The 19,448-nt window shown below is 37.2% G+C and overlaps 1 protein-coding gene across 1 annotated transcript in view; it reads left to right on the top strand.

The window, feature by feature from the left end:
- The window catches only part of PREX2 (phosphatidylinositol-3,4,5-trisphosphate dependent Rac exchange factor 2), a gene marked incomplete at its 5' end in the record, with an annotated part of 281,798 nt that overhangs the window by 61,892 nt on the left and 200,458 nt on the right, over positions 1–19,448 (top strand). The window contains 3 exons of the mRNA XM_082675204.1: positions 14,255–14,326; positions 15,448–15,570; positions 17,868–17,972. Of these exons, the coding sequence (XP_082531330.1) occupies positions 14,255–14,326; positions 15,448–15,570; positions 17,868–17,972 (300 nt within the window). The remainder of the gene's footprint in view (positions 1–14,254; positions 14,327–15,447; positions 15,571–17,867; positions 17,973–19,448) is intronic.

The raw sequence follows: 19,448 nt of genomic DNA, 5'->3' as shown, positions 1-19,448 counted from the left end.
TGTTTGTTGGCAATCTGTATATCTTCTTTAGAGAAATGTCTATTTAGATCTTCTGCCCATTTTTGGATTGGGTTGTTTGTTTTTTTGACCTTGAGCTGCATGAACTGCTTGTATATTTTGGAGATTAATCCTGTGTTAGTTGCTTCATTTGCAAATATTTTCTCCCATTCTGAGAGTTGTCTTTTCGTCTTTTTTATTGTTTCCTTTGCTATGCAAAAGCTTTTAAGCTTCATTAGGTCCCACTTGTTTATTTTTGTTTTTATTTCCATTTCTCTAGGAAATGGGTCAAAAAGGATCTTGCTGCGATTTATGTCAAACAGTCTTCTTCCGATATTTTCCTCTAAGAGTTTTATAGTGTCTGTTCTTACATTTAGATCTTTAATCCATTTTGAGTTTATTTTTTTGTATGGTGTTAGGGAGTGATCTAATTTCATTCTTTTTTTTTTTTTTTTTTTTGTGGTACGTGGGCCTCTCACTGCTGTGGCCTCTCCTGCTGCGGAGCACAGGCTTCCAGACATGCAGGCACAGCGGCCATGGCCCACGGGCCCAGCCGCTCCGCAGCATGCGGGATCCTCCCGGACCAGGGCACGAACCCGCATCCCCTGCATCGACAGGCGGACTCTCAACCACTGCGCCACCAGGGAAGCCGTAATTTCATTCTTTTACATGTAGCTGTCCAGTTTTTCCAGCACCACTTGTTGAAAAGGCTGTCTTTTCTCCATTTTACATTCTTGCCTCCTTTATCAAAGATAAGGTGACCATATGTGCATGGGTTTATCTCTGGGCTTTATATCCTGTTTCACTGATTTACTGGTATTGTTTTTGTGCCAGTACCATATTGTCTTGATTACTGTAGCTTTGTAGTATAGTCTGAAGTCAGGGAGCCTGATCCCTCCAGCTCCATTTTTCTTTCTCAAGATTGCTTTGGCTATCAGGGTCTTTTGTGCTTCCATGCAAATTGTGAAATTTTTTGCTCTAGTTCTGTGAAAAATGCCATTGGTAGTTTGATAGGGATTGCACTGAATCTGTAGATTGCTTTGAGTAGTATAATCTTTTTCACAGTGTTGATTCCTCCAACCCAAAAACATGGTATATCTCTCCATCTGTTTGTATCATCTTTAATTTCTTTCATCATTGTCTTATAGTTTTCTACATACAGGTCGTTTGTCTCCTTAGGTAGGTTTATTCCTAGGTATTTTATTCTTTTGGTTGCAGTGGTAAATGAGAGTGTTTCCTTAATTTCTCTTTCAGGTTTTTCATCATTAGTGTATAGGAATGCAAGAGATTTCTGTGCATTAATTTTGTATCCTGCTACTTTACCAAATTCATTGATTAGCTCTAGTAGTTTTCTGGTAGCATCTTTGGGATTCTCTATGTATAATATCATGTCATCTGCAAACAGTGACAGCTTTACTTCTTCTTTTCCAATTTGGATTCCTTTTATTTCTTTTTCCTCTCTGATTGCTGTGGCTAAAACTTCCAAAATTATGTTGAATAATAGTGGTGAGAGTGGGCAACCTTGTCTTGTTCCTGATCTTAGTGGAAATGGTTTCGGTTTTTCACCATTGAGAATGATGTTGGCTCTGGGTTTGTCATATATGGCCTTTATTTTGTTGAGGAAAGTTCCCTCTATGCCTACTTTCTGGAGCGTTTTTATCATAAATTGGTGTTGAATTTTGTCGAAAGCTTTCTCGGCATCTATTGAGATGATCGTATGGTTTTTATTCTTCAATTTGTTAATATGGTTTATCACATTGATTGATTTGCATATATTGAAGAATCCTTACTTTTCTGGGATAAACCCCACTTGATCATGGTGTATGATCCTTTTAATGTGCTGTTGGATTCTGTTTGCTAATATTTTGTTGAGGATTTTTGTATCTATGTTCATCAGTGGTGTTGGCTGGCTAACATTTATTTGGTCCGAATTAGGCACTAGCTCTGTCCAAGTGCAAACAAAAATGACCTGTGCAAAAGTTCTTCATCTGTCCCAAAGATAGATATTATTATTATTAACCTGATTTACTGAGTGAGGAAACTGAAGCTTAGAGCCTTTTCCTTCATAGATGCTAACCATAGGGCTGAACTCCACATCTAGGAGGCATCCTGTGTCTGTTTAGGTATGTGGGCAGCTGTTTGCAGGTGGGTTAGGGGGGGAACATGGAGGGTTAATTCTGAGGGGTTTCAAAACAGCTGACTGTAGTCATTGGGTGTTTCTTAATCTTATTTACTTTATTTAGTTGATTTCTCCCTAAAGTTTGGTGTATCCCTGACTATTCTGGAGAGATCCATCACCCAAAACAATACAAAGAACAGAAGATCATTAGAAATCAAATGATACTTATTAGAATGTCTAAGCCAAGAAGAGTTTATTGCCCCAAAAGTCACTTTATTTTAAAAAATTAATAGTTTAAAATAAAGGACTTAGAGTTTTTTCAGTCTTTGAGAAAACTAGCTGTAGACATGGTTTGCAGAGTTGTCTGTAGAAAATATCACTTCTAAGAATTAGCATCTAACTTGATTCCGAATTCTTTGAAAAACTAGGTGTTAAGCAACTAGGTGTTAAGTTTTCTTAGTTTTTCTATTTAAGGTTTTTATGTCTCTCTTATCTTGGGAGTACGTTTTCACTCAAATACTTTAAGATCAAATGCTATTTTAAAACTTAGAAGTCTGGAACGATCAGGATTAAAAATTTATCAGAGCCAAAAGGGCCATTGCAAAATCTCAAGACTATGGGCTGAAAACTGAAATGGCTGTGGAAATTTCTAAGTCACAAACATGAATAAAATGGATTTTTGTGTAAGAATGATAACAACATTAGTGTAAAAATAAATAACAGGTAACGTTTCACTTTGGTGTAGGGATAATAAGCAATAGTGGTGACTGAAGCAAATGAAAACTTGTGGCTGCCTTTGCTCTAGCCCATTGTAACCGTTCAGGAATGTGAGACCTGTGTTGATTTTTCCCTAGTGTTTGAAGAGAGACTATAGTTACTTTTATGTGAATGCTGTTACTTCTTTAAACGTTAGCAGTTGAATCAATGTTTTAACCACTCTGTGCTATGTTTAAAAATACCTCTACTAAAAAAAAATACTACTACTGTTCTCGATCTCTGCTTTAGACTAACTCATTGTCTTAGGTCAATGGAAGTTAAATATCCAAGAAAGACAGCTCCAATATACCTATTTTTACAGGCTGAACTGTGAGATGAGATGTGGGTATCAAAATCACAAAAACATAAGCAAAAATTTTAAAAAACAACGAAAACTTAGCAAAACTTTAAAAATTAACAAATGACACACTTCAGAAATGTTCGCATTTATTGTAGTTTTTATTGTAACCATCTCAATAAATTTCCTAAATTTTCACTTTTTTTTTTTTTTTTTTTTTTTTTTGTGGTACGCGGGCCTCTCACTGCTGTGGCCTCTCCCGTTGCGGAGCACAGGCTCTGGACGCGCAGGCTCAGCGGCCATGGCTCACGGGCCCAGCCGCTCCGCGGCATGTGTGATCTTCCTGGACCGGGGCACGAACCCATGTCCCCTGCATCGGCAGGCAGACTCTCAACCACTGTGCCACCAGGGAAGCCCTGGTTTTTACTTTTATACTATTGATGTGATGGATTACATTAGTTGATTTTCAAATGTTGAACCAGCTTTGCATATCTGGGATTATCCCACTTGCCTGTGGTGTACACTTCTTTTTATACATTTTCGGATTTTATTTGTTAATATTTTGTTTAGGATTTTGGAATCTAGTTTGTGAGTGATATTGGTCTGTAGTTTTCCTGTGAAATCTTTGTCTGATTTTGGTATTAGGGATGCTGGCCTCACAGAACAAGTTAGGAAGTATTTCTTCTACTTTAGTCTTCTAAAAGACACTCTAGAGAATTGATATAATTTCTCCCTTAAATGTTTCATAGAATTCACTAGTGGACTCGTTTGGTCTGGTGCTTTCTATTTTGGAAGGTTATTAAATATTGATTCAGCTCCTTTAAATAGATATAGTCCTATTTAAATTGTATTTCTTTTTGTGTGAATTTTGGCAGATCATGTCTGTCAAGGAATTGATCCATTTCACCTAAGTTAGCATTTGTGGTCATAATGTTTTTCATAATATTCCATTATTATCCTTTTTATGTCCATGGGATCTGTGATAATGTTGTATTTTTCATTTGTGATACTAGTAATTTACATCTCTACTCTCTCTCTCTCTCATTAATCTGGCTAGAGGCTTATCAATATTATTTATCTTTGCAAAGAACCAGCTTTTGGTTTTGTTGAGTTTTGCTGTTGATTTGTGTTTTAAGTTTTCCTGATTTCTCCTCTAATTTTTATTATTTTTTCCTTTTGCTGACTTTGGATTTAGTTTGCTCTTCTTTCCTAAGCAAAAGCTTAGATGATTGATTTAATTCTTTCTTCTTTTCTTTTCTTTCTTTCTTTTTTTCCTTTTTGGCTGCATCGCATGGCATGTGGAATTTCCTTGGCCAGGGATTGAACCCATGCTCCCTGCAGTGAAAGCACGGAGTCTTAATCACTGGACCACCAGGGAAGTCCAAATCTTTCTTCTTTTCTAATGTATGCACTCAATGCTATAAATGTCCCTCTAAGCACTTCTTTTGCTGCATCCCACAAATTTTGGTGAGCTATATTTTCATTTTTTTTAGAACGTTTTCATATTTCTCTTGAGACTTCTTATTTGACCTATGTGTTATTAAGAAGTGTATTGTTTAATATCCATGCATTTGGGGGTCTTCTATCTATTATTGATTTCTAGTTTAATTAGTTCCATTGTGGTCTGAGCAGATATTTTATGATATCTATTCTTTTAGATTTGTTAGGATGTGTTTTATCTCCCAGAATATGCTCTGTTTTGGTCAATATTCCATGTGAGCTTGAGAAGAATGTATTTTCTGCGTAGTTGGATATAGTTAATTGATGTCCATTATATCCAGCTAATTGATAATGTTGTTGAGTTTAGCTGTGTCTTACTGATTTTCTGCCTGCTGGATATTTTCACTTCTGATAAAAAATTAAGTCCCCAACAATGATAGTGGACTCATCTATTTCTCCTTACAGTTCTATCAGTTTTTGCCTCATGTATTTTGATGCTCTTGTTAGACACATACATGTTAAGGGTTGTTATGTGTTCTTGGAGAATTGACATCTTTTTAATTATCTCTGAGAACTTGTCTTGCTTTTGACATCTGCTCTGTCAGAAATTAATATAGCTTCTTCTGCTTTGTTTTGATTAATGTTAGCATAGTATATCTTTTACCATCCCTTTTCTCAATCTGTATGTGTTTTTATATTTACAGTCGGTTTCTTTTAGACAATGTAGAGTTGGGAATTGTTTTTTGATCCACTCTGACAATCTCTTTTAATTGGTGTATCTAGACCCTTGACATTCAGTGTGATTCTTGATATAGTTGGATTAATATCTCCCATATTTTTTACTGTTTTCTATTTATTGCCCTTTTTTTTCTGTTTTTGTCTTCCATTCTTTCTGTGGCTTTAATTGAGCATCTTATTGATTCCATTTTCTCTCTTTTCTTAGTATATCAATTATACTTTTTAAACTTTTCTTTTAGTGGTTGCCTTAGAGTTTGCAATATGCTTTTACAAGTGATTCAAGTACACCTTCAAATAACACTATAACTCTTCATGGGTAGTGCAAGTACCTTATAATAACAAAATATTCCTAATACCTCCTTCTTCTTCCTTGTATCATTGCTGTCATTCATGTCACTTGTACATAAGAATACATAAGCATGTGTATGTATACACACACATATACATACATAATTGAATACATTGTTGCTGTTATTCTTTTCAACAAACTTTTCTCTTTTAGATCAATTTAGAGTAAGAAAAATAAAAGTTTCTATTTTCCCTTCATTTATTGCTTCTCTCTGATTTTTTTTTCTTTTTTTATGTACATCCAAATTTTTGACCCGTATCATTTGCCTTCTGTTTTAATAACATTTACTCTTTCTTGCAAGACAGGTCTACCACTCCATTTTTGTTTATCTGAGAGTTTTTATTTTCCCTTCACTTTTGAAGTATAGTTTCACAGGGTACAGAATTCTAGGTTGGTGATTTTTTTTCTGCCAACACTTTAAATATTTCACTTCATTCTCTTCTTGCTGGCATGGTTTCTGAGGAAAAGTCAAATGTAATTCTTTTCTTTGTTCCTCTGTAAGTAAGGTGTTTTTTTCCTCTGGCTCTTTCAAGATTTTCTTTTAATCTTTGATTTTTTTCAGTTTGAATATATGTCTAATTGTGGGGTTTTGGGGGCATTTGTCTTGTTTGGTATTCTGACCTTCCTGAATCTGTGGTTTGGTATCTGACGTGAATTTGGGGAAATTCTTGGTCATTATTGTTTGAATATTTCTTCTGTTCTCTCATCTCTCTTTTCCTTCTGTTATTCCCATTATGTATATATTATACCATATGTCACTGTGGAGAACTGTGGAGTTTTTGGATATTCTATCCCATTTCTTTCAGTCTTTTTTTTTTTTTTTTCCTTTGCTTTTCAGTTTTGGAGTTTCTATTGCCATATCCTCAAAGTCAGTGATTCTTTACTCGAGTCTCTAATGAGCCCATCAAAGGCATTCTTCATTTATGTTACAGTTTGAAAAAAATCTCTAGGATTTCTTTTTGATCTTTTCTTAGAATTTCCATCTCTCTGCTTTCATTGTCCATCTGTTCTTGCATGTTGTCTACTTTTTTCAGCAGAACCCTTAGCATATTACTCCTAGTTGTTTGAAATTCCTGGTCTGATAATTCCAACATCTCTGCCATATCTGAGTCTAGTTCTGACGCTTGCTCTGTCTCTTCTATCTGCTTTTTTTGTCTTTTAGTATGCCTTGTAATTTTTGGTTGAGAGCCAGACATGATGTACTATGTGAAAGGAACTCTGGTAAATAGGCCTTTAGTGTGTGGTAAGTAAGATGTGGGGGGATGGGAAGTGTTCTGTAGTCTTATGATTAAGTCTTTTGGTGAGCCTGTGTCCCTGAGCTGTGACCTTCACCAATTTTTCTCAGTAGTCCCCCCTCCTTATATGGAAAAAGTTGGCAAGTGTAAGTGAGGGTTGAGTATTTTTCTTTTCCCATCTGGAAGATTAGAGCAGGCAGGAGTCAGCATTTCTCTTCCCACAGTTCAATTAGGCTCTGCTATAACCCCAATAGTGTAGACTCCCGTGAAATAGTTTCTTCTTGAGCAGGCCTCATTAAGAAGAACAGAATGCTCTGATGTATTTCAAAATGGTTACTTTTCCCCTCCCTCTAGGGGCACAGGAGAAGATTTCACTCTGATATTCACTGTGAGAAGCTGGTAAAGCTCCTGGAGGTAAAACTCACAAAAGTGTGAGCCCTCCCCTCCCTCCTTTGACTGTGTCCCCCTGGAGTTTTAATCCTCAGACTTGTCCATACTGAGCCTTCAATAATTTGTCAGTTACAGTTCAGGATCTCCTAACCTGTACTGCTTCTGGCAAACATTTCAGCTCAGGCTTTTGTGATCTGGTAAGTTGTAATTCTGTTTTCACCTGTTTGTGTGTTGATGTTTGCACTAATGGTGCAAAGCAAGGATGTGTAAAGCTGCCAGTGCTTTAGCGTGAGTCAACGCAATGGCACCAAACTGTACTAGTTGTCACTGTATTAGTTGTCACTGTATTAGTTGTCACTGTACTAGTTGTCACTGTATACTTCACTGTCACCCACTCGCGTGGGTGGTTGGGAATGCCGGTTGCATTGAAGAATGTTCTGGATAAAGCTGTAAAAATTATTAATTTTATTAAATCTTGACTCTTAAGCACATCTGTTTAATATTCTGTGAGATGAGATGGGAGATATAGCTAGGTACTTTGCTGCATATGCAAGTGTTATGGTTGTCTCCAGGGAAAGACTGGGTGTGATTGTTTGAGTTGCTGTGGAACATCATATTTACTTGAAACAGCAGCTGTGGGATGAACTGTGGTTTCAGATTTGGGGAATTTGGAAGATATTTTCTCAAAAAAGAATGAAGTGAGCCTGTCATTGCAAGAAAAAAACTGGTAGTATTTGCTTATGGTGATAAATTCAAGTGAATTTAGAGTTTGGAAAATTTATGTCTATCACTGTGAGCTTGGCAGCTTCCTTACACTTAAAGACTTTTCTAATGAGTTGGATATACTGAGATTAACTAATGTGATGTGTTTTTTAAATATTGAATAATGAAATGTGTTAATATTTGGAAGATATGCATAACTCTCAGTGAATTACTATTTAAAAATGTACAACATTGAGCTTCTCTGGTGGCTCAGTGGTTGAGAGTCCGCCTGCCGATGCAGGGGACATGGGTTCGTGCCCCAGTCTGGGAAGATCCCACATGCTGTGCAGGGGCTGGGCCCGTGAGCCATGGCCGCTGAGCCTGCGCGTCTGGAGCCTGTGCTCCACAATGGGAGAGGCCACAACAGTGAGAGGCCCACTTACTGCAAAAAAAAAAAAAAAAAAAGGACAACATCAAACATGGTTAAAAGGTCTCTTCAAATTCCAAGATAGGTCAATGGGTTTTAAGGTAACAGAGTATGAAAAGTTCACTGATACGGTTTCGGATTCCACATCATGACTACCTTTAAGAAACTACCACTGATTGAATTTTGTTGTTGTATTAAAGAAGAATATTCACAACTCACTGAAAATGTTATAGCAATGAACATATTTTTCCCTTTTCCAACTATCATTGAAAATACGTTTCCAAACAATATATCACAATGCATTGAAGCATTTGAGAAGTCAGCTATTTTCTATTAAGCCAGACGTTAAAGAAATTTGCATTCTTATGAGATAGTACCATACTTCGTACTTCAATTTTTTAGGAAAAGATAGCTGTTTTTCATAAAAGTATGTTATATATGTTAACATGTAATGGGTTTGTAATTGTTAATTTTAAATAAATTTGTAAATAAATGAATTTTTTGGATAGCAAATATTAAAATTTTCCTTAGTTTTAGTTGCTAACATATTAAATATTGTTAGATGATAATACACATAAATAAAAGCTCTTTGTGGTTCTCCGTAATTTTTAAGAGTGTAAAGGAGTCCTGAGATTAAAATGTTTAAGAACCACTGCCAAGAACAATGCCTGTCATTGAATTTTGTTTAGTGGTTAATAGTTAATATGTATTTAAATTTACAGACCGTAACACCACAATATGCATGTCTAGTACTTTTTTTTATGTTAAATAAAGGAGTCCTACTCAAAAAATTGGGACTCAATGGGTGTTCAGGAAAAAGTGAGATCCAGTGGACTGGAGAATTTGTGAAAGATTTGCCAAAAGTATAATAAGGGAACATAAAATGTAACTCGAACAATGAATTGAGCTAGTATTTTCTAGCTTAAAAAATAAACTGTTCCTTGTTCTAAATTCACCTCCATATCTCTGCTCCCTCTCTCAGCAAAACTTTAAAAACTTTTAAACGTTTTCTGTGGTTATAGACTCCATCTTTCTATTTTCCATTTCTCCTTCTATCCATTCATTTGGGAGTGCCACAGTCAAGATCACCAGTGACCGACCTTGTGTTGTCAAGTCACATATCTGTTTGTACCTTACCTGAATTCTCAGCACTGTTAAAGCGATTGACCACTCCTTCTTTCTTGAAGCCCTCTCTCTGTTGGCTTTTGTGACACTATACTCCTGGTTTTGCTCCTTCCTACCTTACTGACTTCTTTAGTTTCTCTTCTTCTGCTTGACCTCTAAATGTTGGAGTGCCCCCAAGGTTATGTCCTGGGGCTTTTTTTTCTTCTCTATCTATATACTTTCTCCAATGAACTGGGGCCAGCTGTCTCTTCTCTCTTCCCTGAGTTATGAACACTTTCCCTGAGTTATGTCTTTGTGCCAGGGACATTCAACTCTTTAACTTCAGCCTTGAACTCCCCTCAGAAACCAGGATCAGTACAGCTACCTCCCTACTTGAGATCTCTACAGTGGTGTCCAGTAGGCATCTCAAATTCAACATGGCCAGGACAAGCTGACCCTCCCACTCCAACAATTACTCCTCATTTCGACTTCTCCATTCCAATGAAATGGCGCCATGATCAACCAGGTATTCAAGGCAAACTCAAATGACAAGCCTTTTTCACTTAATAGGACTTTGTTTTTTTCTCAGGAAGTCAAAACAAAACACTGTCTTCCAAAGAATTTTGATGTCATAATATTGTTTTAAGTTCAAGAGGTAAAAGGAAAATATTTACTCTTATTTTTTCCACGTATTTTCATGAAATGAGTACACTTTTTCCTGCAATAGGGCGGCTCCTCTTAAATCCTTCATATGTAAAATTTATCCATCTCTATTGATATTAAATAGCCACAGTTTCAAGGTGACAGTTGCTGCTAAAATCATTCTGAATGTAGAATATTTATAGGAGTAATAAGGTTTAATTCCTGTATGATATGAAATTCAGATTGGCATCAGGTATCTAGAATTAAAAGTGCGAACTGTTAAAATCTGTGCGATATTTGAGAGTGATCTGTGTGTGCCTGACTGATGAAAAGAGTGGGAAGGACAAAAATGAGTTGAGAAAGATTATCATTTAGTACACTGAAATTATAAGATAAGCAAATGCCTTCTGAGAATAAAACTCATCATGGACTTGACTTTTGAGCTGGTAGTGGCCCAGATGGACAGACAAGGCCAAAGGGGATTGCTGTCATCTCCCTATTATATCTGAAAGAGTTTTCTTCCTTCTTTTGATTTCTTGGTAGCAAACTTGTGACATTTTTGGCTTTCTCAAACTTTAACTAATGTATCACATTTAATACATTTTATCAAACTCTTGCTGAGAGGAAAACAACGTGGACCAAATTGAAGAGAAGGTGAGGTGAGCTCTCTGAATGGGAAGAAAGCAGCCCACGACTAGAGTGATATCTGGGAGTACACCGTGCAGCATCATCGTCAGGGGAGCGCTGGTTTGCTGAGTGTGTGCTGTGCTAACTACACACCTGCAAGCTGGAGGTCCCTTCCTCCAAAGGTGACCTAGGCTGTCTTACCTGGCTCACCTGTCTCTGCATCTCACAAGCCTTCAGAGATTATTATCACCTGTTTACACAGCCCAGCTTGTGATTTTCATTGTTGGGAGGAGGGTCCTCTGGTGAGGTATCAGGAACTCCAAGTGGCTGAGCGAGAGGGTACTGTACGTAGAGGGAGTATGACCTGGAGTTGAAAGTCAGGGTGAAATAAGTGAACCCGTTTTTCCCATTGAGTCTTACTTATTTGTTTCCCAGTCTGTTTCTTTAGTCTTTGGAAGAATAAACATAAAGATCATCAGACTGTGGTCTCTGGACCAAGTGTATTAGGGAACTTGCTCAAAATGCAGATTTCTGGGTCCTAAACCAATCTGCTGAATCAGGCCTTCTGGGGACAGGGCTGGGGAATCTGCATTTGAAGAAGCTCTCCAAGTCTCATACACAGTGAAAAGTTTGAGAACCACGGGCATTAAAAGCCATTTTCTGGTACTTATTTTCCATATATTTGTATCAGAATGAAGATGATATAATTCTGATGAAATTCTGAACCAGGGAGAATGAATGAGTACAGAGATAAAACAACATATTAAATCTCATGTGTTTTTGTGACTAGGGTATTAATGCTTCCTTGATTGATAGGAGAAAGATTAAATGCCCCAGTTACCAAAGTCTGAAAGGACTCTGTAGATTCTGGTTGTTAAAGGATGATTCTGAGAACACGTTGTTTATCTTCAGAGAGGAAGACTTACACATTTTGTAAAAAATGTCAAACAGTTTTCATGATTTTGCCCTCTGGGCAAACTGTATTAAATCTGCCTTCACTGTTGTATAAAATGAGGCTCTTGGGAAAAATAAATGCTTGGTTAGAAATGCTAAGAAGTTCCAGGTTTTCTTTCCTATGCAGTTAAACAAAAAGTTCCCTATTGTCACGGAGGATTGAAGATAAAAAGTCAGATAAAGATAGAGTTTACTTTATTAGCTTGTGTGTTTCCTTCTACCTCCTAGTTTGATTCATTTTCACTACCTCCTGTCTTCAATTTGTTGGTTTCAGAATGTGACTGAGTTCAGTTTATGAAGATAAGGTTTATACATGTAGAAGTGAAGTTTAAGTTTTGCTTGCATGAGAGGTTATGTTTCCTACGTGGTTAATACGAAATGTAAACTGGGCAACCAAAGCAACGGTGCTGTTTTAAGACTAAACAGAAAGAGCTAAGGAGCATTTTTAGTATAGGTATATGGAAAACTATTCCAGAAAAACAAAACTAAAATTAAAAATTAGACTAACACTAATTAAAATGGGCACTTAAAGTCAGAAAATTCGAAAATCTCTCTCCATTGCAAATTATACCTAACTTTAGATAATATTTCAAAAGATTGTATCACGTTTCCAATAAAAAAGTTAAGGCGACATCCAGTACTTCCATATTTATTTTATTTAATTCAGCTGAATTCTTTCATTCATTTGAGGCTGTCAGTACTGATGTGGCTTTGTAGTTATGGAATCTGAAATGTGAACCCATTGAATCAGGAATCAAGATGGTGCTGAAGCTAAAGCTAGGAGTGAGATCTGTGGCCCATTTGTTTTGTTTCCTTTAAATAATATTGTTATTTTTCTTTACAAAAGTTACAACATGCACACAGCCAGATAGTCTGACAAAAAGAAAGTGTACAGAGGTCATCTTCCTATCACCTGGAGGTAGTCACTGTTTGCATTTTGGTATATGCTACATATTTTTTCTTAGTATGAACGCACACTGACATTACCCATGTGTATATATGTATATATTATATACATGTGTAATATTCGTATATGTACACACATATACAGTTGTGTGTGTGTGTGTGTGTATATATATATATATATATATATATACACAAAAGTGTGTATGTATAGGTATGCACACATCCAGTATGCTGTTTAGTAATTTTTTTGCCAAACAGTATTTTATAGACATTTGTTGTATACACACATATGTATATATAATTTTCATCCCATTCCATTTATGATTATACTCTGTAGTTTGCATGTACCATCATATATGAAATGATCCCATTAATTATGGGCATTTAGGTGGTTTCCACTTTTGTAATCAATACACTGAAACCCCTTGTCTGAATATTTTCTTAGGATAAATTCCCAGAAGTAGAATTACTGGGTTAAAGGGAAGGCCCACTTAAAAATTTGAGATATATTGTAAGTTGTCCTTAAAAGTGTTGTGCCGTTTTATACTGTTATTAGCAATGTCTTGAGGGTGATAATTTTGGAATATTATGCACAATCCTGGGTTTTGTTAATCTTTTAAATCTTTGTAAATATAGCATGTCAAAAATGAACTTTTTTTTTTAATGAAATTCTTACATTAATTTTCATTTGTTTGATGCCGTATCTTGAGATTGCTTCAAGCTTCTGTGTGCCCTGACTTGGCAGGTAGTGGCTGGAGTTCTTAAGACAGACAAGGGAAGGGATGATCTCACGTGGTCACTAGGTAGTTAGTGGACGTTGTCTTGAGGACAACGTCTTGTATTTGCTGGATAGAAAGTCTCGTCTTTTTTTCCTTCTAAACTTTCTCTTTTAAGGCTCAGTATAAATAACTCTTTTAATCCTTTTTTTCTTTGCTAAATTAATAGCTTATTTAGTCATGGGCTTAATGACCATCAGGAAGAGTCCAGATCTTTGAAATACAAATGAACTCATTTGCCTACCATAGGGCTGTGGAGAGCTCAGACCTGTTCCCAGAAATACAAATTCTGGCTTCCTAAAACTTGAATGGGGCAAGAGGGGATGGGAAATTCTTCCATTCCTTCTTGAAGGTCCCTTTCTTTCTCCCTTCCTCCCTCACTTCCTCAATTTCTCTCACTTCTAAAGGGCTCCCTTTAGAATTTCTGGCCCTTTTGTTTGTATTAGAAATCCCATTTGGGGCTAGATTTTGGTCTTTTGTGCTTCACAAGACTTAGAAGTTTAGGAAACATTTGACTCTGTGTGTTTTACCGCAGAACTTTGAGATCTTGGTGGATACGTTTAATTCATATCTACGTGATCACTTTTGGTCCTGTCCCCAAACTATAAAGGATATTTAATTCCCAGGTAGGAGAAGCAACGCACAAGATTTCTGCCTTATACAACAAAACTGTAACACTCGACAGTTATTGGATTTTTAAACTTTGGTTTCTTATAAAAAACAATTAATTCAGATCAACACTCATTTGATTAGTCCAATGTTGCCTTCATAGTATCTTTTCCTGCTTTCTGCAGGCATTCTTACACCGGATGAACCAGTGCGCTGCGTCGAAACTTGACAAAAATGTAACAGAAGAAACGGTGAAGGTGAGGAGGTGCCCTCGACCCCAGCACAAGGTCCACTCAGATGAAATGTTACCCGTGGGATGTCGCCTCAGGGCTCGTCAACTTGCCTCCACTTCCGGGATAAGTTCTGTACCAGTCACCAGTCATTGTGTGGCCAGCAATGAGAAAAAGGGAAGCTAGGGTTTGGGAAAAGAAACGGGGGTTATGAGGATAGTGTAGAAGACAGAGAGGAATTTTTGCCAAGACCTTGGAAACGTTTGAAAGGAGGAAAAAGATAACCCCAAGTCCAAGAACCTTCATGTCTCTGGAGGGGAAAGGAGCTGAACCATGTGTGAGGGGATTGCTAGAGGGCCTGGGCGGCAGGATGCGGGTACATGCGGCTTCCAGTCTCTGACCCCTGGAGAGCAAACGATTTGGAGGGTCCACTGGGGCAGAAAACGTCCACACAGTATCTTCAGCTCACAAATGTATAAACATTTCCTTTTAAACTGTAGGGAAGGAAAATTGTGAAGAGTTTGGGGGAAAAGGGGGGATGGTAAATGAAAATTAATTGTGCTCTAGTCATTATTCATTGAAATTGCATAAATCATCATTGATATTTATTTTGGATGCCAACTTGCTGTTTTATTTTACGGAAAATAATTCCCAAGGATTTTATAGGCACATCTGTTTCCCATTAAATTCAATAGTAACGTTTACATTCTCCTTACCATGGAGTGTTTTAGTTTGGGTGCTTTTGGTTGCAAGCAAAAGACACCTGTTACTCAAAGGGACATGAAGGTACTTTGATTCCCATAGCAGGGACTTCTATGGGCAAAGAAGCCCTTCCCCCAGAGCCTGCCAGCCATTCTGCCCGCGCTGTTTTACCTGCAGTCCGCTGTCCTTAGTTGGGTGGGACAACGACCATGCTTGGGTTCAGTTACTCAGGTTTGTCCTGAGAGCCGGGACTAGGTTCCCGGTTCCCAGAATTGTGTGGGAGGGGAGAGGATGTCCAGACAGAATGGGTGCTCTGCCGGCCGGGGGGTGGGGGGGTGGGAAGGACAGCTCTCCACCGACGTTTTCAACTTGGAGAGAAAATACTCCACTCCCATAGAAGTTTTTAAAAACTTGCTTCACTATTGCACTTACACATTTATTTACAGATGCTGTTCTCAAACATTGAAGATATCCTTGCAGTACATAAAGAATTCTTAAAAGTCGTGGAGGAATGTTTACATCCAGAACCTAATGCTCAGCAAGAAGTGGGAACCTGCTTTCTTCACTTCGTAGGATCAATTTCTGTTTATTTTAAAAGCTTTTCCCCCTAAAATTTCCAGTTTCACTTCTGGCACAGTAGTATGTGGGAATTCAGCATTAGAAGCAAAATCTGACACCAAAAGTTTGGGGTCTTTTAAGGCCAATGAAATCTTCCACTTAGAGCCAGAAAAGGGGAGAGGGCCTCACATCATCCATTTTATTCAGCGAAGAATAAACAGGCTTTTCTTTTTCCCAACGAGTTAGTTTTTTGCATCCTCTGTAGCTTTGAATTCTAATGAATATTCAGGCTGTTTCATAATGAATGGATTTTTATGTTTCCCTCAAACATAGAGCATTTCTCTTTTGAGGCAGAAAATCCTTACTTTTACAATGCTGCGATGAGCCTTTTATTAGTCAAAACATTCCCTTGTTAATTGACTTGTGACTAACCTGGAGGTGAACAGACCTGGTCCCTCTAGGTACACATATGCCTGCATCTGAATTTTTCTCAGAGGCTTGTACCGAACAGCGCCGAAGGAGAACAAGCCAGTACTTGGTTATTTCAAATTATATGTCGTGCTTGTATGGTCATTTTCATCCCTTTGCACATGATAGCTGAAATTATTTATGCAATCGATTTGCAAGGTACAAAGCCACCGGTACGGTGAAAATCGTTTTCAGAACTAGAGGGCATTCATACTGACAAAGGAAAAATGATGCTGCTATTTCTACCACTCTGCTGATGCTAATTTTCAGAATACCAATTTGAATCCATTTACTTATCAAAATGCTATGCAATTAGTGTTTTATTTAAAAATGTATAGGAGTATTTTGTCATATAAATCAATTTTCATTTATTTTTGATTTCCAGTCTTTTATAAAGTAATGATACGGAGTTTCTAGGTCTATATTTCTGTATGTGGTGAGCAGACTCTGTAAATGTTATTTTTAGAATCAGAAAATAGTCCATAAAAATAATTATATTAAAGGGAGAGACTCCTTGGGTATAGGAAGATCAAGGTTTCGTTGGGCAAAACTATAAACCACGTGTGTTGTATCCACTTAATCCAGACTGTTCCCTTTCATGAAAGAATGCACATCTCCCGCCAGCTGGAGTAGTTGCTATCTCAGTGCCGGGCTGCACATGGGAATCTTGCACCCTGACATCCATTTCCTCAGTAACACACTATGAATCTGTCAGCCATGAATTTAGTTAAACTGTTTCTGAAGTTTGTTTTCTTCTGTTATCCCATCTCTTGAAATAAGTAATTCAATACATTTTCTACTGGCTGTATAAAATAGCACTCAGTGTTTCTAGATACACGTCTTTGAAATTTTAGAGGACGCACTTCTGTTCCACTATTCAGTCACTACATTTTCTGTGTCTGCCTCTTTCACTGGGATATATTTACTGGGATATTTGATAGATATTGATCATAGATACTTGGAGAAAATCTTACAGATGGAAGGAAGCTTTAGGGATCAAGATGGTGTGAAATTTCTCCTTTTATGAAAGAATCCCTTCTGTAGGATCTGTGAAGGTTGTTGATCTTGTTTTTACTTGATCCCTTTTAGTTACAGCTCGAATTGTTAGAAAATCTCTATATTAATCCTGAATCTGCCTATCACTGCCCATCATGCCCCTTGCAGTTTCCACCCAGTGGTTCTAGTATTGTGTTTTGGAGCTACAAAGAGTTGTAAATCCTTTACAATAAATAGGACAGCTATTTGAAGTAGCTACCGTTCCTTTTATATACTAACAAATATCTCTCTCTGAGATGACCTCTCAGATGGAATATCTTCAGGGTCTGTCATTATCTCAGTCGCTTGTTGCTGACTGTTCTCCACTTTGTCAGTGTCCTTCTTAAACACAACTGTCCAGCTTGGTGCATATGACCTGCAGGGTACTATGTCCTATTGCTCTATGATCTGGCACTTGCCCTCCACCAAAAATACTTTCTTCCCCCTCCCTGCTAGGGAATCATGGATTTATGTCTCTGTATCTTGCCCACATATGACATCTTTTTTAAAGCTGTGTCTGAATCCTCCCAGCAAAGCTAAGTACTCTCTTCTCTGTAATCTGCTACCACGTCGTTCATTTAATTTTTATTGCATACATCATATTGGATTGTAATTAATAGAAGTCTATCTCCTTTCCTAGACCATTCTTCATAGATCAGGGAAAATAAATTAAACATACTTATATATACACATAGTATAGCTCTTGAAACATAGTAAACACTTAATAAAGGTTGTGCATAAAATCACACTTAATATTTCAAAATGGCTAATAAAATGACTAACTTATTCTTACTTGAATTCACAGAAAGACAAGTTTCGTATCTACGACGAATATTGTAGTAATCACGAGAAGGCACAGAAATTGCTTTTTGAACTTAACAAAATAAGAACAATCCGGACATTTCTTTTGGTAAGTATATATTTACATATCACTGTATGCTGTTATTTGTTGATAGCCCCGCTGAGAGCCAAGGAATAACATCCGTGTGGTGTAAAAAGTGCTTGTATGACATCTGTTTTTAACATATCCCTGCTAGGAAGCTAGAGAGTCATTTGAGAAATGTAAGAAGTGAGACTGTAAATCAACTATATTTCTCTCTATATATGCTCTTAAAATCTCACACACACACACACACACACACACACACACACACACTAATGAAATGAACGAAATGAAAAGAAGTGAGAGTTGGGAGAAGCTTGTTTCTGGGGAAACACTGTCATGCCCTCTCCTGGTTGATTATGAGTTGTGAAACCGCAGGTTCTTAGTGAGCGAAGACATTTATGCCAGAGTTCACAGTTGCTTTTATATCCCTCAGCTCCCTAGAGCTTCATTTACTTCTGCTAAGAGAGCTCTAAGTAGGGCAGTGACAGGAAGGAAATGCATCATGGGGATGGTAGAAAAGAATTTTCAAGATTGACTTTTCTCCTACATACATTCCATATTCAGTGTTCGTAAAAAGCGCAAGAATCTGTATTTAATTTCTTCAGGATCGTACAAATAAACGCATAGCGTGGCAGTTTCTTGGACATTGTAATTGCCAGTGAGAACCACACTGCAAATAGAATTCAGTGATATTTAACGAATTGTGGAGTGGAACAGACATCTCCATGATTCAGTTTTAGAGCCTGGATCAGCTCATTTAAAATGAAAAATAAAATGCCCATTTACAGCTCTTTTCCACTCGCACCATTAGCTCCAGGCAATCGTTGATCTGCTTTCCATCTCTATAGGTTTGCCTTTGTTGGAGATTTCATGTAAATGGATTTGTACAATATAATCTTTTGATGCCTGGCTTCTTTTACTGAGTAAAATGATTGTGAGGTTCATCCTTGTTGTAGCATGTATCCACATTCTATTCACTTTTATTGCTGAATAATATTCCATTGTATTTTGTTTATCCCTTTGCCGGTTTATGAACATTGGGTCAACAATTGACTATGATAATGATGGACCTTGAAGATCCTACATATGAGATGTCATTTCAGAGAGAGAGATTTCTTAGTGAAGTCAGGAAATTTCAAGTTTGGGCAATTCTGAAGAATGCTGTTATGAATATTCATGTACAAGTCTGTGTGTGGACATACATTTTCATTCTCTTGGGTAAATACTAAGAGTAGAATTGCTGGATCAGAGTAAGTTCATGTTTAGTTTTTTTTTTTTTTTGTAATTGCTCTAGGGACTACAATATGCATCTTAACTTAGGAAGTTTATTTCCCTCAGGTTGGTTATTGTTTTTTGTTGGTTTTGTTTTCAGGAACTTGCCTGGATTTAATTTGAGAATCTGTGTCTTTTGTATGCGCAGCTGCTGCTATATCTGCTCAGTTTTTGTTTTATAACTTAGCCTTTCTTTTTAGGGGTCACTCCTCTGACTGGTTAACTTAG

Source organism: Grampus griseus (assembly GCF_964374135.1).
Source record: "Grampus griseus genome assembly, chromosome: 17".
NCBI lineage: Eukaryota > Metazoa > Chordata > Mammalia > Artiodactyla > Delphinidae > Grampus > Grampus griseus.
This window is presented reverse-complemented; position numbering and strand designations above follow the sequence as displayed.